Source organism: Melospiza melodia, chromosome 3 (assembly GCF_035770615.1).
Source record: "Melospiza melodia melodia isolate bMelMel2 chromosome 3, bMelMel2.pri, whole genome shotgun sequence".
NCBI lineage: Eukaryota > Metazoa > Chordata > Aves > Passeriformes > Passerellidae > Melospiza > Melospiza melodia.
In genome coordinates this window covers 27,859,853-27,887,848 of record NC_086196.1, presented here as the reverse complement: position 1 = coordinate 27,887,848, position 27,996 = coordinate 27,859,853, and the positions used below count along the sequence as shown (strand labels likewise).

Sequence of the window (27,996 nt, the reverse complement as noted above, 5' to 3'; positions counted from 1 at the left end):
GTCTAGATGAATGATATATAACATTAAGAATAAATGATATATTGATTATTTTGCAATTATGATACACAGTTAATGACTATTTAATACCTTCCTTGCTTTTTTCACCCTTAGGAGAAAATTCTTAGGTTCTATGCAAAAACCTTTTCTTCTTGTCCATTTAATATGACAAAAGAAGTCTATACAAGTTTAGGTATGTGCATTTAATTACATTTCAAACTTCATGAGTTATGTACTTTTTGAAAAGTAAAATTTTATAATGAAGATTGTATAAGACAGTCTGTTTTATCGCTGTTGTCATGGAGCTGAAGTGATTTTTTGTTGTTTGGTTTCTCTTTATTTTTTTTAGCACGACACTTGGAGTTGTACTTTCTTTCTGAAGAAAATTCTCTTCATATTTCAGCTGGTCTGGATGTATCTAACTCGGATGTGAATCGTTTACTTAAAAAGGTATAAATGAACTTTCTGTCAGTACTGAAACATTATTCATTAATTATTTTTTAATTTTAATAATTATGTTTTCAGGTTCGCCTTTTAAATGAGTACCAAAAAGAAGCACCTTCTTCCTGGATTCGACATCCAGAAAAGTATGTCACCTTCAAAACCCTGTAACTGTTTTTTAATTTAATAGTCCTTGACATAAGATACATGTAACTTTAGCAAAGGCTTGATTATAGGATGCGCAGTGGCTGGTCAGTGGCAACAGGGGAAATAAAAGTAGAGGGTGGGAAAAGTAAAATAGGGAAGTTGCATAGGAGTAGTCATATTTAGCTGCTTACTTAGCTTTTGGAGTGTTCTAAGTACTTTTGAACAAAAAGTAATTTGGATGTAAGAGTAGTAGGGGTAATACACTTAGAAGTTGTAATAACTTACGAGAATATCGATGCATATTAGCTTTATTCGTGATATTACAAAGAATTAATGCCCATACAAGAGCAAGTTAATGCTGTTGGTATTTATGATTTATCTGAACAAGGTTTTATGAGAAGATTGTTCTTGACTATTACTGGTGGAAGGACTTCAGTGATTTTTTTGTTTCTTGTCTGTTTTTTCCTATTTGTGTCATAAGGTATATGGAAGAAGTAGTGGAGAGTACCTTGTCACTTTTGTCATTAAAACACAAGCCTAATCATCCTGCCTCTCCAGATTTCTTGAGTCCAATGCACTTCTTGGCTTTGCTAGATATCAAAGCAGTGTGGTTTAAGAAGTGGACGGTAAGCAAATAACCTGCAATGCAACAGCATATAACTTGTTCATGTCAGACACTTATTTTGAAAAGTTATGGTTCTGACATCACAGACCTATTGTGTCCTATAACAGCCTATACTGAGAACTGTAATTAAGGAAGTGCAGGTTTTTTTTAGACTTTTATGTCCACTGTTTTTCAATATTACACTCCAAGTCAATTTCTGTTCAGTTACTTGTTTTCATGAAATTTAGGAATATTGTCTGTGTTTTGTGTCTTCACTCCCTTTAGAGGAATTGACTGACAGCCACCAAAAGATGCAAGTATTTGTTTGGAAGAAATGATGAGCATGAAAGAAAACATTTATATTACACACTACACACAACTTGCTAACTTCAGTGGACATTAGAACTTTTTCCAGCCTACCATAAACTTATAATTTAGGATTTACTTGGCAATTTCAAAATGCGTAGTTTAGCATTTGTGTACTTACTGGTTTTCTCTTTTAACTATGTGTTCTGCTACACTTTTTTCTAATGACATAGATATTTTTGTCATAAATGTACTGCAAACAAAAGTCTCAGTTGAGTATAATACTGGCTTACACGAGCTGGATTTCATTGAATATGTACTGTATATGGGATCTCTCCTAGAACAGAATTAGAGATAATTTCCACTTCTTAGTTAAAAGTCAGAACATTTCTTTGTAGTTGATATTACATCTTCTTTGTCATTCAAGCATGCATATTACAGCAGAAGAGTGGTATTTAGGCTTCTGGAAAGGAAATATAAATCCTTGGTAAGTACTTCTGTTAATATACTTTATTGATTATATATGCAGTAATAGTCTGTAAATAAAATTTATTGATAGAACACAGGGTAATGGCTTGAACCTGAAAGAGGGTAGATTTAGATTAGATATTAGGAGGAACTTCTTTTTCTGTCAGGGTGGTGATACATTGGAAAAGATTGCCCAGAGAAGTTGTGGATGCCCCTCCCCTGGAAGTTCAAGGCCAGGTTGGATGGGTGGATGGAGGTGCAAGGTGTCCCTGCCCATGACACTGCTTGGAACTAGATGATCTTTAAGTCACTTTCAGTCCAGGCCTTTCTATGATTCTATGCATTACCAAGGCAAGTTTACTTGCAACTTAGTCTTTTTTTGCACATAGTGGTTTGGACAATTTTTTTCCTTTTTTTTTTTTTTTTTTTTTTTAAATTTTATTTTTGGTAGCTATTTCATGTTCTTCAGCTAAATAAGCCTTTTGATTTTAATTTTTTTTCAGTTTTTTTTGCTTAAATGGATCACTGATAAATGCAAAGAAGCATATATGGCCAGCTCTGTGTAAGGGGAATTTGGATATTTTATTGCAGGTGTTTATTTAGGATTATAATGTATTAATTTGTTATGTTTCATTCATGTTTAGAATTATTTACAAAAAAGCATAAAAATGACAAATGATGCATGATAAATACTGTGAATACACTGTACTAAATTTGGATTTTTGTTGAAAAGAGGCTAAACAAAGTGCCATTCTCTGAATCATAAGGGATTCAAAGTCAGCAAGATAAATCAAACTGGGAAAATATATTTAGTAATATAGTTGTTAATCTTGTAATATATTTTGTATGGGCAGATTTCTTTACTGAGGTAGAATTTTCATTGTTTTTAATAAGACCGCTGTAGATGTGAGATCCATTCATTTAAACAGGACTTGGCTATGTTATATAAAATCTTGTCATACAGATGAAATCAAATGTAAAATATATTGGACCAATAAAACCTTAAGATGGAGAAAGGACACAGATGAGAGAACTTTTTCTTTTTTATCTGTGTGCATAGAACAGGACAGAATAAAGCATGATCCATGCAACAGAGTTTATAATAGAAAGTCCATAAGCAGGGTAGTCTAATCTAATTTGTAGGCAAGGGTAAGCATCCGATTAAGGTTGGAGGTTTTTTTTATTGTGTATGCCTGCATATTTACACTTGTGAATAAATCTTGGCAGCTCCAAGCTTTAATAAATCTAATTATTCTTCTCAGATCATAAGGAAATAGAAGAAATAAATTCTATCCCACCTGAAACCAGGACAATGTGCTTTGTGTTTCCTTGCTACAACAATGCTTATAACTTTTAAACTTTTATATACCTTGATTACATTATAGTGCAATGACAGTGATACACCACCAAGAACAGTAATAGCACTGCAGCACCTGGTAACCAAATCTACACTTTAGTAAGTGTATTCAAGACAAAGGTTTTCACTTGTGGAAATTTAAAATCTTCCACAGTAATGACATTAGGGCATTCACAGATTGCTGTTGACTTCTCAAAACTCTTCCATGTTCTCTGTACTCTTTTTCATAGACTGTCTTTATGTGTATAGAACTGGTTGTGTGATAATGTAATAATAATGGTGATATGTTTTAATAGCCCTGTAAAAGTTTGTCTTCTCTTGGTTAATACATCCAAAGCACTGAAAAATGAAGTCAATGAAGTGAAGTGGATATTTAAGTTCTTGTGTTAAGGGACAGTACTTGAATGCAAGAGAGAAGGAGTTTATTGGAAATATCAGGTACTTTATTATTTTGGGTTTTTTTCCACAGATTAATGCAGCAGTCCAGCAATGTCTTGATTATTTTGAATTTTGCAAGGCAGCAGTTAATAAAAATTCCAAAGTCGGTGACTTTTCTCAGCAGCACTGTAGTGAGTATCTTTGCATGTCTCACTTTATATGTGCATACATCCCCATTCTTTAGGCTTTTGAGCATGCTGCTTCAAGAGGAAGATGTTCTATCTCTTCCATTCCCCTGATGTTGAATGACTATCTTTTAAGAGAAAACTAACAGCAGTGAGTAATTTCTTAAGCTGTCTTTATATCCAAAATTATCTGCTTGTGTTGCAGGAAGCAGCTAGGTACTGTGAAGTAAACTACAAGAGTAAAGTTCTGATTTTTTTGCTTTATTGTTATAGGTGATACGCAGGATTTTTCTTACACTGGACCAGAATTGCAGTACATCTATTTTGTTCATTCACTGTGCCTCTTAGGAAGATTGCTGATCTATAAGGAAGGCCAGAATCTCTTTCCAGTACAGCTGAAAAATAAAAAAGGTAGGGGGAGAGTTGAGGAAAATGGAACCTATTCAGAAAAACTGTATCCATTCTTGATATATATTTATATATTTTCACTGCAATATAGTGGGTATTGAAGAACAATACTTTTTTCACCAATTCTGGGCCTGGAAACTTTCATAAAGGCGGTGTATGTGTGTATATATCTATATATGAAAATTTGTACACGGTTTTTTATTCTTTGATGGATGTGGTTAAATGGATTGTTTGTGTATTTTACTTCTAATACATTAATTTTGTGTAGAAGGATAGTTGGATCAGTATGTAAGTGATTAATTTTTTTCTAGGTGTGAGTAATAGCTTCTGTCAAACCATTTGATGTAGTTGGTTGGAGGAGAGGTATGTCCAGGGGCCAAAACTGGTTTTCAGGTGTGAGAGAAAAATCAGTATTTCAAGCTAATTGCAAATTGAAAACAAATGCTCTGAGTTTAATCTGTTAATTAAGATAAAAAAAGTAGAAGAAAAGTTTCACTTCTGTGGAACAGAGGTGTTAACAGGGACACAAGAAATGAGAGGGAAAAGCTCTTCAACAGACAGAGAAGTCTACACGGGGCAGGGCTGGCAAACAGAAATGTGTGAGGGCAATTGTAGCATTCCATTGCTTTAGTTCTCTATTAATTCAACGTATAATTCCAAACATTACTAGATACTCATTCTGTGACTTGCCTTTTGTCCCTCTGGTTAGAGGACCAAGACTTGATAGATGCAGTGTAGAACAGTTGTGAGTAAGAAATATCTACTAATAAAGTGCTTTCGTCATTTATGCATTACCAGTGTAACACCCGTCCAGCAGAGATCCAGGGATGGTGGTTGCTTATTTCTTTCCTATAAAATGTAACAATCTTGCCATTTCTCTTCTTAATAGTGTCCTCAGCTTCATAGATGGCAACTCTTTCCTCACAAAGTGACTGATTTATTAACATAATTACATGTAAACTTGGAGCAATTTTTCCTATCTTGCATTTAGCTACATTTGTTGTACTTGTTCCAGACCTGAGAAAGAGTTGTGTGACACCTTCTCTCTTTACCAGTTGTTTCACTTAATCTAATAGAAAGGTAATGCTTTTTTTCTACAGCCAGTATTTCCAAATGTTGGCATTCATTTATTACAGTGAAAGACATTGCAGAATTTCAATTGGCTACATTGAGAGCAAGATCAAGTCTTATAAGGTGATCATGAAATGCCTTAGTAGAGTCCCAAGGACACATATGTCCTTTGCTTTATAACTTGTATGTAATTGATTTCCTCTCTACAGCAAAGCATTCTTTACATATATTTACAAAATCCATTTTTTTATTTGGAAAATTTAACTTAATCTTTAATTTACAAAGTTCTTTTCTTTTTTTTTTTTTAATAGCTACTGTATCCATAACTGATGTGTTGGTATTATTTGTTCAACTTATTTATTCCTCTCCAAGTTACCCAAGGACAGCTTTGCCAGCACATACAGGTAAATGCTTTGTTTTTCCTTATACGTGAATATATGTACTTATAATGAGGCATATGATAACTTCTTTTGCAATTTTTTTCTCTGTTATTAAAGCAGTTTTTCCTCTTCCCTTCCACCCTTACCATTCTTCCTCCCTCCATGTTGAATCAGGACTTCACAAAATTAATAAAAATTCAGAAGCAACTGCATAAATCATACAGAGATATTTGTGTAAGTTAAAATAAATATTTCTTGTGCTCACCAGAAAATTATTCTCCAGAAAGTCTTGTTATGGAGATTCTGCAGGTTTTTTGTGATCAAACAGGATGTGCTGCTGAATGTTTGTACACAGACACAGTGATAGATGCCCTGCTTCATCCTGTCCAAAGTTTGCTGAATGGCACAGAGGTTTGTAATAATCTTCCAAATTATTTTTACATGTATAGAATATTATATTTTATTAATATTTTCTATGTAGAAGGTTTATTTACTCACATAATATGGTAACTTCTGTGGTATTTTGTTCCTTAACTATCATAGTGTGTGTTGAATAGTTTAGTCTGTTATTATGATTGGTCTGACATGGAAGTCTTGTTAATAGTAGCAAAAATTATGCTGTAGTGAGACTGTTTCATTGGAAAAAAACACACTTTAATTTTTTTCATTGGTTTTAGCTTTTTTCTGTTGTCGCTTGGATACTTCATGGATGAATATTTTCTCTACTTTCTATTTGAAAGGCAGCCTACTTTTTATTTTTTAATTCAGTTGGCAACTTGTAGGTTAGGTGTTCTCAATAACTAGTGTAAGTAAAAATATATAATTCTCCATGGAAAGCTGCTATTTTCTGGATTGATAAAAGAAAACGTTTTTTTTTCTCTTTTTCTTGTTTTTTTCCTTGTAAACATTTTTATAAGGGCTATGAAAATATTGGGAATTAGTGCCCTTTGTGATGAAGATTTCTGTGTAATGACATTTGAACATAAGCTGTTAACATAACTGTGTTTAAGACATTAAGAAAACATCAGAAAGGTGACCTTCAGGTTCTGCATACCTAAGACAGACTTGAAAAAACAGCTTTCAATAAACCATTGAATTTGAAGCTTCTTTTTTTTTTTCCCCCCTCTTCCAAATAGGTGTATATCAACTGCCTTGAAACTACTTTACTTGATGTAGCTGATATTTTGGCAAGGATTGCTGGTTCAGAAGATGGTCTTTCTCTTCTTCTTTATGGAGAAAATGAAAAAAATGCCAAAGACAGGTAAGAGTGTGTTAATGGATGGCGTTAGTGAGCACTTCAATGAATTACATTGCTCTTATGAGACTCGTTTTCTCATCTTTCATTTATCTATAATGTGATACATTTTGGTTTTGAGTAAGATATCTGATTATAAATTAAAGTAGTAAGTGTTTTATAGAATGTATGAGGGAGATCTTTATGTGTCGAACCAGGTTAAATGACAATGTAAATAAATACTAGTAATAAGGGAGATTTTAATGTTTTTCTTCTTTTTCTAATTAATGTGAGAGCTTTCCTTTCTCTGAATATATTCCATTATACTTGTGTTACTTTTCAGACCAAAGGCCTCTCTTCTTCGATTTTCTTTGTTTGATTTTAGAATAAGTATTTAAACTAACCAAATTTATTGAAAGAATACATTTAATGTAGCATTCCCATTTCAGTACATCTAGTAGAGACAGATCTTGTATATGAAGCTGCCATGTGTAACACTCTACCTAACTTAGGATCAGTGTGTTCATATGTGTGGAATATAGTTAGCTGATGCTAAAACTTCTAACACCAGTAAAACTGAGATGAGCCTTTGAAAACAGCTAAGCTGCAGGTCATGAAAATGTTTGGAATGTACATCTTCTAAGTGGAGAAATCTCCAAGTTGTCTTCCCAACTGGACTCCTATAAAACCAAGAGTCTGTGTAGTTCATGGTCCTGTGGGCTGTGTGGAAGGCAATGGATGTATTTTTGCATAGCATTGAACTATTTGCCAAGGTGACATCACTTTCTGTAAGTTTCTAATCTTCTGACTGGTGTTACAAATTCTAACATCTTTGTCCTTCTGTAGTGGGTCATAGTCTCTTTCTGTAGCTTCTTTTCCCAAAAAAATTTTAAATCATTTTAGTCAGAGGATTTGTTTCAAGGCTTACTACAAAAAAAAATTTTAAATGCATTATTTTATTTCTAGTCCTACAGCTGCTCATGTACTTGTTCAGTTCACAAAGAAACTTCTTCAAGATGACATTTCTCTTTTATCTGGATCTGAGTTTATGCCAGTTGTTAAAGGAGCTTTCATTTTTGTGTGCCGTCAAATGTACAGAACTTGTGAAGGCCTACAGATGCTAATTCCTTATGGCTTGCATGAATCTATTGCAGAAGCCTGGAGAAAGGTAAATTCTGCTTTTGGATTGGGAAAAATCTTACTGTGAGAGGTTCAGCTTGTGTAATAGTTGTTCTTATAGGTTAATTATTTTTAAGCAGTTAAATAGTACTTGAAAATGTTGTAAAAATGAAGTTCTACTTACAAATTTTCCTTCTGAATGTGAACCTAGCAGAAATTTAATTTGAGACTTCTATACCTGAGATTAAAACAGGAACTTTTATGCATTGGTAGACTTGTCATTCATTGTCCTTGATGGTAGAAGTCACTCGATGTCATCATAACCACTGACCACCACAGATCTTGCCTTCGTTCTTGGTTTGGGATACTTTGAAGGAAAATACTCCTGAGATGTGCTCTTATCAATTTTTAGTTAAACTGGTTTGTATCAGGTGAGAGAAAAAAATAGCAGAGTGCAATTATTTGTTAAGTAGTGAGGTGACATTGAAATATTCTCTAGAGACCATAGTTAAAAGTGCAAGGCAGGAGTTTTTGTCTTACCTGAGTACATGAATTTGTTATGAAGCTTAGATTCTGTACTTTAACTTCAATTTGATTGCTAGTCCAGTGTTTTTTCTACATGAAAGAGCTTGGATCCAACAGTTCTGTGCATTTTGCTTTCTGTTATCACAGAATCACAGAATGGGTAAGATGGGAAGGGACAACAGTGGGTCTACTGGTCCAACCTCCCTGCTCAAGCAGGGTAATCCTAGAGCACATGGCACAGGATTGTGTCCAGAGGGTTCTTGAGTATCTCCAGTGGGGGAGACTCCACAAGCTCTCTGGGGAATCTGGTCTAGTGCTCATTCACCTGCACAGTTAAGAAGTTCTTTCTCATGTTCAGGTAGAACTTTTGGTGCATCAGTTTCTTCCCATTGCCTCTAGTCCTGTTGCTTGGCACCACTGAGAAGAGCCTGGATCCCTCCTCTTGATACCCTCCTTTCAGATAGTGACAGATATTGATGAGATCCCCTCTCAGTCATCTCTTCTCAAGATTGAAGAGGCCCATCTCTCTCAGCCTTGCTTCATAAATGATGATGCTTCAGTCCCTCATCATCATCAGTTCTATTTTCATTGTTCTAAAAGTCACATGCAGTGTGAAAATCTTTGTGTATTGTAAAAAATTACTTAAGATGGAGAAATGATGGCAGATCCTGCATATGCAGTTTTCAAAAAGTTCAAAAGGAAGCAAATTCCAACCTTTGAATCTTTAAAATAACATTGGCACAATTTAGGTAAAGGTAGCAAACAAATCTTCAGCTTTGGCTTCCAGCTTAACTGAAAGCATATTTAAACTGTAGGTATTAGGACTCATAGTGGACACACAAAGTCTAGCTGTGTTATTCACTTTACCCTGAAAAATAGGACTATCTTTTTATATCATATCTTAGAGAGGGATCAGATCAAGCTGGAACAAAGAATAGACTAAAAGACTAAATTTGTTTTTTTTCTGGAGGCAAGGAAGTGGGAGGGAAAATGAATGCAAGGGAAACAGAATGGAAGAGCTTTTCTTCCTTCTTGTATGCTTCTACTGTATGCTTTTATTGTGATGAGATATTTTAAAAATACAGTCACAATGTAAACTAAGGCAGAAAATACCAGAAGGCAGAACATGAATAGAAGATACTTAAATCACCAGTTTGAGGGTATTTCTCACTGTTTTATATATTAATGTTGCCACGAAGCCAAGGATTGTCTTGAAAATAAAATGTATTATTAATAAAAATCATAATTATATCACAATAAATTCTGTTCCTCATCATAGAATGTTGGTTTTGAAACTTATGTTATTCCTTGCATTGAAAACCTGAGGATTTTTATTGAATTAAGGAGCTTAGTTCACTTGATCCATGCTGTAATTTACGTAACTCAGCAATCTTTTTTTTTGATGCTTTCCTATTGTGTAACTTGTCAATCTTACTCCAGCTAGCCTCTTACTCTATTTAATGTTTATCAAAGGCCAGAGTGTTAAAAGCTTTTGATGGGTATTTCCAGTTATTTCCTCTAAAAAACACAGCATTTACACTTTGTACAAAAGACTTCTTTCCAGGTTAAAATCCCTTATTAAGGTATAGAACATAATTTAGACAAATTGTCTTGACATGTAAAAGATAAGTAGACTGAATGTGTTGAGTGAAAACAAAGTTTACCCTACAAAATGCTATTTCTTCACTTCACTTTGGTAGTCAGATATAAACTGAAGAAGAATCAATATATTCTTGACTTCAAGACTCAACAAGCTATTACAGGAAAGTCAACTCCATCATCTTAACTACTTTTAAAACTATTTTCTGTCATTTTTCAATTTTAAAATACCTGAAGTTTATAAAATATCATGCCATTTATAGTGTAGCAAAACCAGTGGACTATGGTGGATTCCTTCCAAGTCCAAGTGTCAATTTTTTCAATGGCGGGACTGGTAACTTGTATCCATTTCTTTTACATGTCTCCTGGAGTTTTAAGACTGATGGATAAAGAAATTATTTTTTCTCAGCAGATTCTGATTAAATTCTGAGAGAGAATTTATAAAGATGATAATAAAAGGGGAACAACAGATCCAGAATGATTGACTAGTTTAAGAGAATAATATTTTGTTGATTTTTCACATCACATTTATAAGGTAGTAAATTAATAACTTCTCACTTTTATGTCAATGGTGTAATTTGCTTCTTATCCCATAAATGTAAAACAACTGAAATAATTTTGAATATGCATTCTTTTATGCCAGTTATTTTAAAATATAATTTAAATGTTCAAATATAAAAATATGTATATATTAATGTCTGTAACTCCAATGACACCCATATCAATATAGATAAATTTATATAATTTATAAATAAACAAAATAAAAAGTGGCAGAATTAATAACTTTGGCATGGTGACTTCAGAGCCTGTTATTTCCATTACCTGTGACAGAAACAGAGTAAAGAGCTGTGTTACAATTTTTTCTTTTTTTCCTTCTTTACTTTTAAATACCAGTTTTTTGATTTTGGGAGTTTCCAGTTGGAAACAAAAGATATTTACTTAAGAATTCTAATAAAAAATTAAAATGTATTAGCTTTACAATTGTTTATACCCAAAGAAGAAGAAAAAAATAAACTTTTCTGGAATAAAAACAATATAAAGGAATAGTGTATTATGTACCAAAGACTGGACTATAACCACATCACTGTGGTTTTTTGTCCTTTGTATATAACAAGAGAATGAATTAGATCTGGAGTTTAAAAATACTGCAAATAAACATTAAAGTGTGGCCGCAGCTCTCTTCACAGAGAGCAGCAGGCACAACCTTGCCAGGATTTCTCTTAGGGAAGGCAGTGAGAAAGCTAAGAGAAAGAATCTTATCTCTATTTGCTGCTCGTGTTGTTTGGCACATGTGGAATGTGTTATGGAGGTAGTTTGCCAAAAGTGATTTCTTAATTGGACACTGGTGTTGGTTGTTTTGACTGATTGACCAATTAGGTCAAAGCTGCATCGTGACTGTCTGAAAAATGGTCATGGGTTTTTTCTTGAGTATAGTTTAGTGTAGTAGTATAGTATAGTATAGCTTAATAAAGCAATTGTTCAGCCTTCTGAATCTTGGAGTCACTGCATGTCATTCCCTAGCAGGGGGACATCCTGCATCAATATTAAGGAGGTGTTTATTTGGTTTTGTTTTGCAGACAAGTTTGCTTTCAGAAAGAGTACCTACTCCTGTAACTGATGCAGACTCCACTTCATCAATAAGTCAAGAATCAAAAACCAGGTAACTTGGTACTTAATTTATGCACATGTATGAGTGTGAACACAAACTGCTGCTTTAATTACAATTGAAACATCTTGTTAACCCCATGTCTGTGTTCTAGTTTGATTCCAGCTGGCAACTAAATACTGCACAGCCATTTGCATCCCAATAGCATGGAGAGGAGAATCAGGGAAAAAAAAAGGGTTGAGATACAAACAGTCTAGTAATTTAAACAAAGTCAAATGTAGTAATCCTAATAATAGTAGTGCTACTAATGGTAATGATAACATTAATAGTAATGAAAAGCAGAGAGAGAAGTAACACACAAGAGAAACAAATGACACATGACTCAATTGCTCCTCACCCTCTGACTGATGCCCAGTTCATCTCTTAAGAGTGATTTTGGCCAGTTTATATACTAAGCATGACTTCCCATGCTATGGAATATCCCCTTGGCCAGTTTGGCTCAGCTCTCCTGGTTGTGCTCTCTCATGGTTTCTTGTGTACCTGCTCACTTGCAGAGCATGTGAAACTGGAAAGTTCTTGACTTTGTGAAGTGCTACTTGGCAACAACTAAAATATCAGTGTGTTACCAACCTTATTCTTGTCCTAAATCCAAAAAACAGCACTTTACCAGCTACTTAGAAGAAAACACACTATCCCAGCCAAACCCAGGACAGTCTTTTTTTGCCAAAAGGATAGTGGTAGGTAGAGAAACTATCCTAGCATCAGTCTCAGTAGAGCTACAAAATTCTTCCTGGCCTTTGAGAATTTCCTTGGCTTAGAGAGTGGTGTCTGATCTATGTAAAATTGACTTATAGTTGATTCTCTCTGACTAAAGAATTTGGTTAGAGGAAAATGTGAGTTAGAAAGCACAGAACAAAATAGCTGTCTATCTTATGCTTTTTATGTGGTGCTAATTTAACATGTTGTTCTGCTGAATCATATTTATACCTTCAAAGTATTATGTAGCAAGATTGGCAGCCTTTTGGCTGATACCAAGTGAAAGGTGTCCTTCCTTTTATACTGAAACTTAATGTCCCTTTATAGAAGTTCATTAAGATGAGAAATACACAAGTATTTGGGAGTCTGAAAATTCAGGACAATGTTGATTTTCCATTTTCTGCTCTTATTATGTGACGCTATTGTGTAAATATAGCACCTTTCTTCATAATTCCATACCAAGTTCTTGTAGGAACCTTTAGCTCCTCAAATGTGAGTCCCTCATAGTGTTTTTACATTGTTGAGAGATTCTGTGCCTGTTTTACCAAGATGAACTGCCATGTTAATATCTTAAGACTGTATAGAGTCAGACTGTAAGTCATACATATATTTAGGGATATCACAGGTCTTTTGGGTTCCCTTTACATCATCTCTCTCTTCTGTGCTCCTACATAACTTTAGATTTGCCACACTGAGTTTGAATGTTCACATAAAATGCAGTCTGGTATATTATCTTTTTCCCCAAATGCTCTTTTAAATCTAACATAAGCTTATAAATTAAGCATTGAGTACAGTGAGTAAAGTACTGTTGTTCTTCAAAGTTAGGAATTGTACTTTTTCCTTTTTTCCCATGCTATTTTACATATAGTTTTTAATTACTATTTTGTTACTCTTGCAGCTTGTTATGGGAAGAGACTTTGTTAGATGCCTTGCTAAATTTTTCTACCACACCCAAAGGACTATTTCTGCTTCATAGTACAGATGCCATGAATGACTGTGTGAACTTTATGTTTAACAGTTTATCAAAAAAAATCCAGGTAAGCATTGCAGTCTTTGTAGTTTACTTTTTACTGTAAAGTTTGAAATACTAGAAAATTTTTTTTCTTTTCTTCTAAGTGCAAATTTTCTTAGACAATATTGGTAGGTCATGTTGAAATCTAGATATGCTAGACAAAGCTTAAATACAAGCAAAAAATCAGATAATGTGCAGTTTTAGTTAGGTAATGTGCAAAAAAAGTAATGCCAAAGGCATCCTACGCTATGTGTACAAAAACATTATAATACTAATGGTTTTATTTGCTCATATTGCATGTCTCAACCACAGTATTTTGTGTTTAATTTTTTTTATAAGATACTTGATAAAGATGTTTGGTTAGGAATCTGGCCCTGGTAAGTCTGTAGAGGATAATATCTATGAATTGTTCAAGTCTAAACATAAAGTGAATTAAATTCTGTAAACAAGTGTAAGAAAGATCAATATTTAAGAGATCATTTGAGAGTTTCATGTCTTTTGAATAGCTAACACTGTGCTTTTATACTTCTTATCAACAGACAAATGAATATGAAGATTTTGGTAATAGAATCATTGTTACACAAATGGCAACAACACCAATGGCTGCAGTGGCTCTGCAGAATTCAGGTAAGATGCAGGATGATGTTATTATGAATAATTGAGTGCTGTAGTCCTTCATTTTGAAAGAAGACGGTGGGAAAGATGTTAAATAAAGATCAACTGTGTAAAATAATTACACAGTATTAACAAAAACTCCTAAATGTTTGTTAATTATTTCTGATGGAAATTAATTCTCTCAAGCTTTTAAATCTTTCATTAATCTTGATGCAGAATTTTAGAGTTTGTTTTATTTTTCCTTCTGATATTATGCAAAATCTTTACTTTACTAGTTTGGATTTACAGAAATTTCCTGTATGTGTGTGAAGACATCTGTACTGTTTAAAAATAAATTTGCAGGTGCTTCTTATTGATCTGCAGATCAGAATTAATAACTGTTGATGTCTGTAATTTTTATGTACATTTCCATGGTTACTGACTGCTCAAAGGGTGAGGAACTGCAAGGGCCTGAATGTCACAGGTGAAGTTACACATTAATGAGACGTAAAAGAGATTGTGGTGTGAGAAGAATTGGCAATTCAGACTAAGTCCCTTCAGAGTCAATCTCAGATAACCCAACTGTTACTATATCATCAACAGTCCAGGTAGCCATTATATTAAAACTAGAATCTCATCAATAAAATGAAGGTAATGTCTTAAGCTGCTAAGGAAGTCCATGAAGTACAAAAGCTGCAAATCATCTCTCTGAAGTATCTAGAAGGGGCTGGTGTTGACTGAAAGACTGTCAGAAAGGCAGGCAAATTCTGCCAGTCAAGGAAACTGATTGGTTTCTTAGTTAGTTGCTATTTATGCCTCTGGGATTTTTCACAAAGCAGGGAGCAGATCCACTGAGGAGTTACCCATCTGTCCTGGTGTAAGGTTTTCAGCCAAATTGCTTCTTACGGCCCTTTTGTGCCCTTTGTGCTTTAAAGACAAATGATATACCAAAAATAATCAGCATTGATTTTCAACCCTTACATTTGAAGATTTCAGAGTTAGAGGGCTCTTTCCTTTTCTATTTAAATATTTAACATTTTAAATTTTAACAATTTAAATTCAGCTAGTAGGGCTTCTCCTAAAGTTGGGGTTTTTCTAGTCCTTTTCACTGTGGTCTGTTATAATTTATTTTTGAGTTATAGTGAATCTGTATTTTTAGAACCACAGAGACAATACTAGCTAAGCCTTGATCCATTGCAGTTAACTTTTTAAAGAAGGTCAGAAGCTCATTTACATAGAAGATATATGAATGTAATCCTACTCTAGTGTAATAGCCTTTGGAAACCATTGGTACAGACTGTAGAATGAACATAAGCAAACTGCTCTAGGAACGTAGTTTGGAGTATTGAGAATAGCAGGGATAGTAAACCTAAGGCAATCTGTGTGGTGAAATTTCAGCCTTCAGTATAGAGAATTTTACACATCTTGGTTAGAATTGTGGTGTAAAATATTTCTAACAGGAAACTCATGATTAGAACAACCATTTGTTTTAGGCTTTGTGAAGGCGCTTGTAACTGAATTATGGGCTCTTTTGGAGTGTGGAAAAGATGATTTGAGAATAACCCAACCTAAATCTACTCCGGTTGACCCTATTGACCAAAGTTGTCAGAAGGTGAGAAATTATTAATCTTATGTTTTTGTATGGAAAGAAACAGTGCTGTGGTTCAGATAGGAAGACACATACCTTTCTGTAAATTTTTATTATACCTGCTTCTTGGCATGTGAGTCAAAATTGGTATAATACACTAGTTAAATCATGACTGATACAGGATTCTTATGTTGCATGGCTGTTCACAATGCCAAGGATTAACTATGAAATAATGAATAAAAATCAGGGCAAAATGAAGTCTTAAGGGCTGGCCATCAGTTTATATCCAGATTACTGTAATAAAATCAGCAATTTTAAATTTTAGATTATTCTGTGTCTCAAGATTTTAGAATTAAGTGGTAATGAAATACTATAATTTTCAAAATTGTATGTACCATATGATAAGTAATAGATATTTCATACACTACTGCCCTTTTAGATTATACAGATGCCTACCAGATATGCAGTCTTATTTTCAACAGTTCTATTTATGTTAAGTTCAGCCTGTAAAGGATAAGAACAAAGTTAATGTAGATTGCAAACAATTGCCAACACTTACTTGATTGCACTTAACTAAGATTACTATTCCCTGTTGTCCCTCCTTTTTTTCTTTCTCTAGTCATTTTTGTTTCTAGTAAACTTGCTAACTTACCCAGCAGTTTTTGAGCTCCTGAGTAAACGAGATATACCAAATAAACCCATGTACTCATTCCGTGAAGTACCCACAGATGTAATTGTAAGTATTTTGAGGGAAAAATAATTCTGTGAAGACATTTTTACCTGAGAAAATGTTTTTGTTGTAAAAGAGTAAGTTTTTTTTTCCTATTGAAAGATTTTGAATTTTTCTGCATTTTGTATTATATACAGCATGAGGGCAGTATATGCACATATCACTTCATATGAACCTAAATTTTCATTTTGAAATCTTAAAGGTAATATAAATTTTGATGCCTAATTTAAAGATCATCTTTCCTGACTTGTGTTTTTTCACAGAAAAAAAGTAACATAAATAATCATGTTTGTATGTGCCTACAGTTGCATATGGGAAAATGTTGGAAAATATGTATACTTGTACTTTATACAGCATTGCTCTATCACACTACTTGTGGATTTAAAAAGAATAAAAGAAAAAAAAAACAAAACAAAATGAAAACACAAAAGCCTCATACCTCAGGCTGTTTTTTAATAGGACACATAATTCACATAAAGGAAAAAATCAGTAATTGGAAAGCTACTGATTAAGACATCTTCAGAGAAATAGCTTCACCATTTCTGTATTTAATATTATTTTGTATTCAATCATTCTACTGCAGTCAATTATGGCTTTTTTCTCATCTACAAAGCACAGAAAATTTGTGACCTTGTGTGGCAGTTAAAATCAGATTTTTTCCCTAATGAGTTAGCACTTTAAATTGCTGTTATGTTGAAGTGTTTGTCTAGCATAGGCTCTGGATTGGTGATATTTGAAGTTGTTTAGACAGAGTTTATAATAATAGTGTATATTAGGTTTGGAAGGTATTTTGGGGTTCTTTTTTGCAATACTGTTTTGATGATTTCAAGAGGAAATTGCATGACAAATTTCATTTTTCCAATCTACTCAATGCTAGTGTGTTTACCGATGGATAGCTTTGTTCAGTTATCAAGTTTTTTAAGGAACTAAGAGTGAGAAAGACAGATGTATGCTGAAAATCATAAGTATTTGAGAGCATTCAAATTGTGGTTGATCTCAAGAAGGATTTTTGCAGCTTTTGAAAGCCAGAGTTATTTTAACTTTAGAGGCACTTGAGTATTTTTATGAAATTTTCTAGGTTTCTAGAAATGCCAATACTGATACAATTGTTCAGAGTTCCCTGAGGAGACAAAGATATTTTGGATGAGGTTTGTCTCAGTGAACTACTGTACAGCAGTGGATTTTGTGGGCCTAGCCATCCAAGATACACCTAGATATGGAAGATAGGCATCCAAGATGATGTAGTTAGCAGAAAGGAAATTGTGAGATCCTCTAATGTTAGTTTAACTTATAATGGCCCAGTCTAAGTACTCAGAAAACTTCTGAAGTTAAGAAGAGATACAGGTTTGTTATGACTACGTTTTTGGGCAGTGATTCCAGAAAGCAAAAGGTAAAAGATTTTGACTGGATATAACTACAAGAAGCAAAGTAAAAGCAACTTCTGTGCCACCGGAAGATTTGATGGGAAGACCTAACTGCTTTGTGTCTCTATTTTTGAATTGTGTTGTGTTGCCATGGAATGTGACTTGTTTATGCTAAACTATATTTGCTAATGCACAGAACTTAATCATCTTGGTATATCCTTTATTTCTTGAAAACCCAGGATTTAAACATTTTTACTTCCTTTATATTTTTTATCTGACTAGCTGTATCATTGATTGAACAGATTACCAGTTGGTAACAACTGATAATAGTGATAGTTGATAACAACTTTTACAATTTTTAACTGTAGACTAATGAGGTTTTCATTTGTGCCCTTAGGGAAATTTTTCTTAATGCATGTAAGATTTCTCTTTGCTATGTTTGGCATGTAAAATTATTTTAGAGAATGGAACACATAAATGAGGATTTTCTGCCTGCCTCCAGTCTTTGAGGGTTTCTGCAGTGCATATATTCAGGGGAATCTAGTTTGGAAGTTACCCTCTAGACCTGTAGCTTTGAAAGACATTAGAAAAGGTGATTTTCTTCAGTGATTCTAGAGAATCTTAGATGGTTTGTCTTAGATATTCCAAGTAGATGACATCTGACCTGTAATATTTAAGCTATGCTCTGTGGCTGAGCCGTGAAAATCTGTCCACACATTTTTTGGATGTAATCCTGTGTTAGACCTTGTTCATTATCTTCCTTCCTAAAATCCCAAATCAGAGTTTAGTCTCCTTTCTCAGTAGTCCTCTTACTGTGCCTGCTGTTTGTACTCTTTTGCAACTCCAAGCTTTGATTTATAAATGAGAGAAGGAACATAATGCCAGAGAAATATCCCTTAGCATTTAACTCTTTGTATGCACAGATACCTGAAAAATCTTAATTCCCAAACAAATCAATTGCTTGCCTTATCAATTTTACGAAAAGCCTTGAGGTCCAAGTTGAGTTTTTTAATTGAGAATTTTATTGTAAATATACTATGTGGAAAAAGCTGTCTCCCCCAGTGCCCCAGAAACCTAATAGGAAAAGTATACTTTCACTGTATTTTAAGTAAGAGTACATTCTATGAAGACAATTTAATTTGAAAAGTTCTAGACTTTGTTTTTTTTCTATTGTGAGTTTTACTTGTGATTTTTACTTTTCTCCATTGAAAACCAGAGCTTTTGTTAATTTCAATAAAGTATGGGTATTAACTTTCCCTTCATATCGTATTGAAATGACTCATTGATCTAATTAGGTGAATAATAACTCCCTCTGCTGTCTCTGAAACTGTACTTATAAAATGTGGACAAAATAAAAGTTTGTATTTAATCGAGATTAAATAAAGCTCATAAGGATTTTGTAATCTGTTTCTTGTGACCATAGCACAGCAATCTCTCTCTGACATGATAACACTGAACATGAACAATGTTTTTGTTCATTCCTTAGTTTTTTTAATGAAATAATTTTTTCAGAAGTAGTTTGCATATGCAGTGAGCCAGAGGGGAAGATAATTGGGTTGGCTTTGTGGAAGAAGTGGGAAGCAGCCACAAAGTCATTGTCTGCTACATGAGATGCTCCAAGATGAAAGGTGTAAGCCTCAACATCTGAGCCAAGCCTTGTTAAACCAAGACTAAATGGCTGTGTCTTGAAGCATGTAGTACTAACTGGTGTGAGAAAGGGTTATTACACTGAAGGAGTTGCTGTTCTCTTTATTAAAATAGACATGTACACACTTCAAACGTGCAAAAAAATTTTAACTTTTTTTGTGGTTTAATGCTAAAGAAGAACTAGGATAGTCGACATGCAAGGATCTTTTTGTATGTTTAAATTTTTAATAGATTTCTTTTCCTAACCTTCTACATGGTTAGGAAAGTTTTGCCATTTTTGCCTTCAATTTTGCTGTTGACTTTTGTGTGGAAAACACCTCCTGTTACAGAAATAATTTCAGTGTGTGTTTTAATAATAGTTTTCATTCAATAGTAAATATCCCTATGAAACTATGATGTGCATAAATTATAAAAGCCTACATGGTTTTTCACATTTCTCTTCCTTTGGCAGGATATTATTGACAGGCTTATAATTTTGAACTCAGAAGCTAAAATTCATTCCTTATTCAATTATGAACAATCCCATATATTTGGTCTGAGGTAAGGTGCATGTTTTTTATTCTCTGGTCACATTAACTAAATAGGATATAATGTGCTTGGATATGTTACTTCTGACAAGATAACATTGTTTGGGTTTTATTATGTATGAAGGTGAAATTTCCCCTTTTTTTACCATAAGATTAAATGAAAAATGGCCTTCAAAATGAGAACAGTGATGGATCTTATCTTATTATCTGTAAATGGATATATTGTGATATGAGAAGCACTGATAGAAATTGCATGTTATTTTGCCTACTTGACTGTAAAAAACAAGTTGTACATCCACGGTACACCAAAATACCAAAATTATTTTTACTATGTTTATGTCATTTTGGTTTATGTAGTTTCTCTGTACTTAAAATTGTTTTTTAACTATTTGTTTAATTATCACCTATTTCACAAAAACCTAGTTTAAGGAGTGTAGCATTTGGTTCCAAATATTTTTGGAACCTAAAGGTACACTTAAAAGATGCTCACACTGTTATGCTCATGTATTGTAATATTCAGTGCTTTATAATTTTAACGTAGAAATTAGTTTCTGAATTTTTATTCTGTTTTCCAAGGATGACTATATAAATACTTGAATTCACATTTTTGTTGGGAACTTATTATAGACAGTTGAAATAAAAACCTATTGGATTGTACTTCAAAATATGGAAAACTTTGATTACCTTGCTTGAGCATGATATAGCCCAACTGATTAAGTTCTGAAACCTTAGCTTTTTTGCAGCTTTGTTTTTACTTTAATATCACAATTAAATTATTTCATGCTATATATGAATGGCCCTAAGATACAGTACAATTTGTTGATAAGGATGAGCATAGAGGAGATGAACAATGGCAGATATTGGACTTGAGAGATATATATGATTTTGACATATAAATCAGAAGTTATAAATGCTGCTTTGAGGAAATCACGTTTATATAGGAATAAGAAGTCTTAAGATGAAATTTGAAAAAAAAATTGTTCTTCATTTAGGGTTAGACTGTCTCCATAGAAAACTTGACAGAACTTCCATTGATTTAATTAGGATCAAGAGAAAATGAGATGTTTTACAGTTCAAAATAAAGGGTGGTTGGGCACTGGAACAGGAACGTGATAAAAGAGCCAAGTCTGACAGAGTTCACAAAAGCATTTGGACAGCACTCTCGGGCATGTGCTGTGATTCTTGGGGTGTCCAAGGGGTGCAGGTCAGGAGTTAGACTGGATCCTGATGAGTCCCTTCTAACTCAGGATTTACAGTATTAAGACTTACTTAGAGTATTAAAACCTGCAAATAACCGTGGCCTGTATTACCTGAACATGAGAGGTGTTCATTTCAAAGTTCTGTGATCTTTCCTGTGAATGCTGCTGACTGCAGACGTCCATGTTCTGTAAATGAACCTTGCCTTGTGTAGTTGATTTGCTCCTTGACCAAATTCCATCAAGAGTTCTAAGTTCAGCAGGAGTTATACCAAATAATATTAGATGCTTAACAGATCTGAAAATGTGCAAATTATAGCAAAAGATCTAATTTTCTTTGCTGTTATGTAGAAATTAAATATTTATGTGATAATTGCAGCATTGAAAAACAGTATGATTTTGTGAAGCAATTGTCTGGAAACATTTCTGCTAGACTTAATACCAGTAATTCAGCCAAAGCCACATTCTTTTAATTGTTCACAGATCCACACCGCCATACACTATATATGTGGCTCAACTCAACCCACAGTTGAGTGCTGAAATTCAGATCTCTTTAACTTACAGTGTTATACTGTGAGGTCCTGCTTTTCTTGTTCAAAACAGTTACACATGTACTTGACTGTTAAACAACTTCTGCATTTAGAACTACACTTTGCTTTGTGTGTATGCTGAGCTTCAGTGTCTTAAATTATGTTGGTTATTAGGTATGCAATTGCATATAAAGCATAAAATACATAGGTATTTCCACAGTCTCTTTAATCCCAAATGCACGTGTATTTGGGATATTTATGTTTGTAGTGTTATTACTTCATTTTCTGGTGGATATTTTTTTTTGTTTTGAATAAGCGTGTATTCTGTATTACAATTTTGAAGAACAGTATGGTAGAGGCTTTGCTGTCAACTTCACTTTTCAAGCTCAACCCCTGTAAAGTGATGTGCATGCAGTAGAAGGCAAACAGAAAACATAGGGAAGCAGAATAGGGTGTGCATAGCCAATATCTCTTAGTCTTTAAAGAGTACTCCCTATGGTGTATTCATATAGATTAGGGTTTGTGTGGTCAAGGGTGAAATACTCAGTTCCATCACAAGCTGTAGCTAATTTCAAATCTGTGGTTCCTTTGGTTTTCTTCTTGTTGTTACTCTTTGGTTTTGTTAGGGTTTTTTTGTTTGTTTGTTTGTTTGCATTTTTGTTTTGGTTTGGTTTTTTGTTTGGTTTTTTTATTTGTTTGTTTTTAGGTTCTTGGAAGTATCGTTGCCTAGGATGATTCTTCAGTAGTTTCAGACAGTGATCTGATATTCCATTATTTTAATCTATTATGTGTTTGTGTGATGAGATTTGTTCACTTGAAAGTCCTTTTAAGCTAACTGGAGAAAAAAAAAGGTGTTATTATCATTAATATTATTTATTTATTAAAGGGAAACCTTAGGCAAGAAGTTGGAGATAGGAATAGAAATGTCTAAGTATATAGACAGTTCCTAATTTGTCTATAGAAAGATTTTCAAGCTGTCAGTTCAGCTTTTAGCTTCAAAGCAGATTTACACTTATTTAGAATTGAGAAGTCTCCCAGTTGGCCAGTATCAGTTGATAAAAGAATACTGAAGGCTGTCTCAGACACTCCTTTGTACAGGCTGAAAATCTGGATGCACAGGAGCTAATGCAGAAATTCTCAATGGCCTTTCAGTTGTAGAAGGTTCTGAACTTGCCATCAGAGCACAAATCCTACTAAAAGGAAGTTAGGAGCAGTATATTAATATTAAAGCAATATTTTTTTTAACATACTAAACAGAGAGTATTTTCTTAGTTTAATGATCAGCTTTATTTCTCTGATACAAGTATACCCATAAATCTGATTTTAAAACATACTGCATATGAGAAATAACAGTTTTCTTAAAATGTGACACTAGAAGTCTTTACCACCTCCCTGTTGAGGCCAAGCTCTTTGAAGAGCTCTCTGTCTCTAACTTTTATTAAAAAGGAATCTTTCACATTAATGATATTATATATTATTAACACATTTTGTCTAGTATTTCAGTATGGTAAATGCATTCATGAGTTTTTACAGCCTGCCAAGAAAATATATGCATAATATATATATTTTCAAAGTCTTTGCCTGAAGGATTATTCAGCTATTTACACATTGCTGTTCTCTCTATTCAGAAAATAGGTTTCTTTGAATGATAGTGACACTGTTTTATTAGCTGTATTAAAGTGTGGCAGAGTAAGAATTTCTAGCTTTGATAGTCAGGTTCCTGTCTCTAAACAGTATCAATACCCCAAAATAAATTAGAAGATATTAAATTAGTGTTGGCTTGAATAAAAAACAGGAGAAACAACATTACTGGCATATGTCTACACTGTGGGCAGTGGGAAGAGATAAGAGTTGATTTACAAGCAGGTCTGCAAAAATTCCCATTTACTAAGTACTTTTGTAACACGCTGTTCTTGGAATCTCTTTTTTGTGGATATATGATAAAATGGCAGTAATGGGCATTTGAATACTTTAAAGAGGAAAATTAGACATTTTTTTTCCTTTGGCTATCTTTTTTTTTTTTTTTTTCACCAGTGGCTTATTTTAAGCATAAATCAATAAAACTCCTAAATATTGTGAATTCAAAAGATCTTTTGTACATATATTCTGAATCAGAAGGACCTTTGTTAGTTCCACTCTTGTTCACTAAGGTGCCTCCTGCTAGTGAGCATCAAGCAACTCTGTTAAACTGTTTGGCTTTCTGCAGGGACATACCTGGAAAATTCTGAGGGTAAACCCTTTTCCTTCAGATATGCAAATTGTGACTGTTTAATTTTAAAGATTCAATGAGTTTGCCTGTCATTAGAGATATCTGAAGATAACCCATTTTGTAGAAGTGTAATTTGAACTGCAATGGAAAATAGATTTATTTTAGGCTTCTCTAAGGCAAGGCTGAAAACCCAGCATTTGTTACAATACTTTGTGTGAATAAATGCATTTCTTTTTCTGTGAAATTAAAGAAAATTGTAAATATTAGTCTAAGTCATATGCTCATCTGTATCAGCCTCAGGATTGTAAATCTACTGTCTGCTGCAAATAGAAAAATAATATTGGCTTGTTATTTTCAGGTTTGTGTAATAAAGATTTTGATATTGTTAGGTCACATTTTCTTTGTCATATAAAATAGTATGGTGAATATGTTTTTGTTTGTTTTCTTGCCTACCAAGTGAGTGCAGAGAATTATTAAAATGCATTGTATCTATTTCTGTTGCCCTAAAAAACTAGCAGAGAAAGATTTAGGAAAGAAAATTTAAATGGCTTATACTATACTGACATCAAAATCAATCAGCATTTTGAAATTTGCCTTAAAGCAGTACAGATCTGGCAAAATTTAACCTAGATAATTCCAGTGGAATCCAGGTGAATGAAATAAATGAAAAAAAAAAAAAGTGATAGGCAAAAGATAACTTTGTGAGTTTAGGAAATACAAATAATAAATGTTCCTGCATTCTTCTCCATTACTTTGTCAACTGCATTGTAAACAGCTCCTCCATTATATAATAGCATTTTAATAGTGAGGTAGCCTCAGCACGTGAAATAGGTCATTCCTTAATTGTACTTGCATTATGTGTATTAATTAAGAGAATGTGTGATTTTAATGATTGCAACACAATGCTGTTTATATTTAGTCTTCTTTTCCTTTCTCTTTATGAAAAAGCATCATGAGTAGCAGAATCCAAAGGTAAAAGGGGACAGCGTCTGGATTAGCAGTGACTACTAATGATGGGGATTTGCAACAGGATTGTGCGAGAGTGCTTCCACATTATCTGTGATCATGGAGTTACACAGTTAATTCAGTTTTTTGCTAACTGATAATTTAATACAAGTTTATTAGGTTTATTAATTTAAAACAAATAGTTATTAAAAAAATAAGAACAGTAGATTCTGTGATCAGATTTTACTTGTTTGTTGACTTTTTTTCCTTAACTTAAAATTTTTCACTTCTGATCCTCTAGGCTGGCAAGTGATGCTCATGAAAAGCATTTTTATTTAGCGGGGGAAACTTTTATCATTAGCAATCACGTTACATGTCATTTGAAGGTACATTGGGTAGCTGAAATGGTGTAGGTGGCTCTTTTGCAAATCTTTTTCATGTGGAAAACATTGTAAGGAATATGTTAATCTCTGAGTTTTATTTCTGGGAGAAACATGACTGCTCTGAGGTAGTAGCTTCCAGCACCTCAGGCACAAAATGTGTAACTCCTGTATCCAGAAACCCATTTTTTTTTTTCAAAACCATGCATCATCCTCAGTGGAGCAATTAGAAGCCTCAATCCTTCAGCTAGACCAAGTGCAGAGGCATCCTCTATGTGCTCATTTCTAATGCCTTGTGTTCAGTTTGCAAAGGCAGCGTGCAAAGCTTTGCTTGGCTGAAGCTTCCAAATGCCCTTTGTGTTCCAACACTGAGTAGCTTTGGACTTCTGTAGGGCTTTTTTTTAGCCATAGCCTCTGTCTACTGGTCTGGCACTTGATAATAATTGCTGTTCACTGTTTGGATCCATCTTCTCATTGAAGCTTAGGCTCTTACTCAAAGTATAGTAAGGAGTAAATCAAATTATTAATGTAAGCTCTGATGTTAAATGGGCTGTCCTCCATTATGTTGACACTGGAATTGTTTAATGCAAGTTTGGCTTTGGATTTCACTTTTGTTGTACATAGCCATTTAGTGAAAAGGAGGTCCTGCTACTGCAAAGTAGTTCCAGGTGTTGCTCCATTGCTCTTCAGTTTTTAATATTTATTCCTGAGAGATGAAAAAAATGCACCTTCCCTTGTCCCACAGCTGAGCTCTCTACAAATATCATGCTATGTATTTCGCACCGGCCTGATTCAGCCATGCCTATATCTGTAGAAGGCATGTAACTACAAGCCAAAAGAAAACTTTTTGCTAAAGACCAATTTAGTCCTCTATTTCAGCATCATGTCACTGTCTATAGCAGAGATGTAAGCATTTTGTGTTTAGTTGGCCATTTTATGCTGCATGCACACATCCATTACTGAGATTGTAGTATAGTTGACTTTGGATGAGCTGCTTGCTTTTTTTTATGTGGTGGAAATTTTGTCCTGCTTATAGCATAAAATTTTATCTTGTTTCTCTGGAGTCCATACAGACTGGGGTCAAATTTTCTAATAGCAACCCACATGGGTGCTGTGTTTTGAATTTGGGACTAAAAGAGTATTGATAACACAGCATGTTTCCACTGATGCTGTGCAAGCAGCAGCGCAGCAACAGGGCTTTCTTTTTTATCAACATTAGCCATACCTAGGAATGTGTGAGAGGTTGGGAATGAAAGCAGCTGGGACAGCTGATCTGAGCTGACCAGAGGAATGTTTTGTACCACATAGCATCCCACACTGAGGGCCTTGGAGGCTGGTCTTGCGGGTCTCATTAGTCAGAGACTGGCCTGGCGCGAGTGGTGAGGGAGTGAGAAGCAGGGTGGGTGCTTAGTTGCTGACTGGTGTCAACCCACCACAGACTGTTACAGCTGCTGTTTTCAAGAGTAAAATCTTGCATCTTTCACTGCCAGCTGAGCATTAGCAGATGTGCCTGAAGTAAGGACAGAACATTAGAGTGGCTTTGGAAAGAACATGTGAAAGTAAGGAAGAATAGTGTATGGTGGTGTTGTGGAAACTGCAGAAAAATAGAAAAACATAATAAAGGTCCTGTTTGAGAGAAACATGGTTTGATATTGGGAAAAAGAACAGAGAACATGCTCTTTTGTGTTCTTAAAAGGAACTCCTAGAAAAAATACTGAGGTGGTCATAAGCTATGCTCATAATATGCGTTTTTAGCAACTCAGAGTAAATCATGGACAGTTGATTATATTATTTTCAGGCAGAAAAATTTAGAGAGACAGCGTAAAAATTAGCAAGGTTTATTTACTAGCTGATTTATATCCCACAAAAGAGCTTTTGTTTTGTCGTAATTAAGGAAGTCAATATGATTCCACATAGCAAAACTAAGGAGATAGCCCGTGGAACAAAATAGTAGTTAGAATGCTTTCTTTTAGATTAGCGATTTCTTCAGTGAAGTAATAATTGCGAAATTGTAGTTCAAGGGGTAGAATCCAGGGAGGAATTTTCAAGAAAAATGGATAGGGGAGGAAATGCAGAGTTCAGAACAAAATTACTTATTCCTAGCATATTTTCACAACCATGATATGTATTTTGATATTTCTGTATTTCTTTGAAACTGCTCTTCTATAAAGGACTGCGTTCAGAGAAACTTTTATTTTATATGCATTGCAGTTTGTTCCTGGGTGTGTGGTATATTGTACTAGTAGTACACACTGCAACAATCACAGAATTACATAATCAAAATTGAAAGGGAGATGGAAGGTTGTGTAGTACAACTGCTCTGCTCAAAGTAGGTTCAACTATAGAGCATTACTCAGGGCTGTGTCCAGTCTGGTTTATAGTACTGTCAAGGCTGGTGATCCTGCAGCATCTTTGGGCAATTTGTTCCACTGTTTTACCACCGTCACAGTATATTAAAATGGAATTTCCTTTCTTTCAATTCATGGCCTTTGCATCTAGTCTTTTCACTGGGTATCACTGAGAAGAGTCTGACTCAATTTTCAAACCTTCCTGTTAGATATTTATACACATTGACAGGATCTCCCCTGAGGGTTCTCCGGGCTGAGCAGTCATAGCTCTCTCAGCTTTTCCCTATGTCAGATGGCCCAAGCCTTAATCGTCCTCTTGGCCTTTTGTTGGACTTGCTCCAGTGC

The 27,996-nt window shown here is 34.1% G+C and overlaps 1 protein-coding gene across 3 annotated transcripts in view; it reads left to right on the top strand.

Moving 5' to 3' along the window:
- TBC1D32 (TBC1 domain family member 32) overlaps window positions 1-27,996 on the top strand; it is a 74,548-nt gene that overhangs the window by 10,240 nt on the left and 36,312 nt on the right. For 2 of the 3 annotated variants that reach the window (XM_063151084.1, XM_063151086.1), the window contains exons 7-23: window positions 112-190; window positions 347-447; window positions 523-584; window positions 1,067-1,211; window positions 1,923-1,982; window positions 3,790-3,889; window positions 4,157-4,294; window positions 5,674-5,766; window positions 6,011-6,153; window positions 6,879-7,003; window positions 7,943-8,144; window positions 11,797-11,879; window positions 13,480-13,618; window positions 14,133-14,220; window positions 15,681-15,799; window positions 16,395-16,511; window positions 19,968-20,056. In XM_063151084.1, the coding sequence (XP_063007154.1) occupies window positions 112-190; window positions 347-447; window positions 523-584; window positions 1,067-1,211; window positions 1,923-1,982; window positions 3,790-3,889; window positions 4,157-4,294; window positions 5,674-5,766; window positions 6,011-6,153; window positions 6,879-7,003; window positions 7,943-8,144; window positions 11,797-11,879; window positions 13,480-13,618; window positions 14,133-14,220; window positions 15,681-15,799; window positions 16,395-16,511; window positions 19,968-20,056 (1,883 nt within the window). The remainder of the gene's footprint in view (window positions 1-111; window positions 191-346; window positions 448-522; window positions 585-1,066; window positions 1,212-1,922; window positions 1,983-3,789; window positions 3,890-4,156; window positions 4,295-5,673; window positions 5,767-6,010; window positions 6,154-6,878; window positions 7,004-7,942; window positions 8,145-11,796; window positions 11,880-13,479; window positions 13,619-14,132; window positions 14,221-15,680; window positions 15,800-16,394; window positions 16,512-19,967; window positions 20,057-27,996) is intronic. The other variant, XM_063151085.1, reaches the window with a different exon arrangement.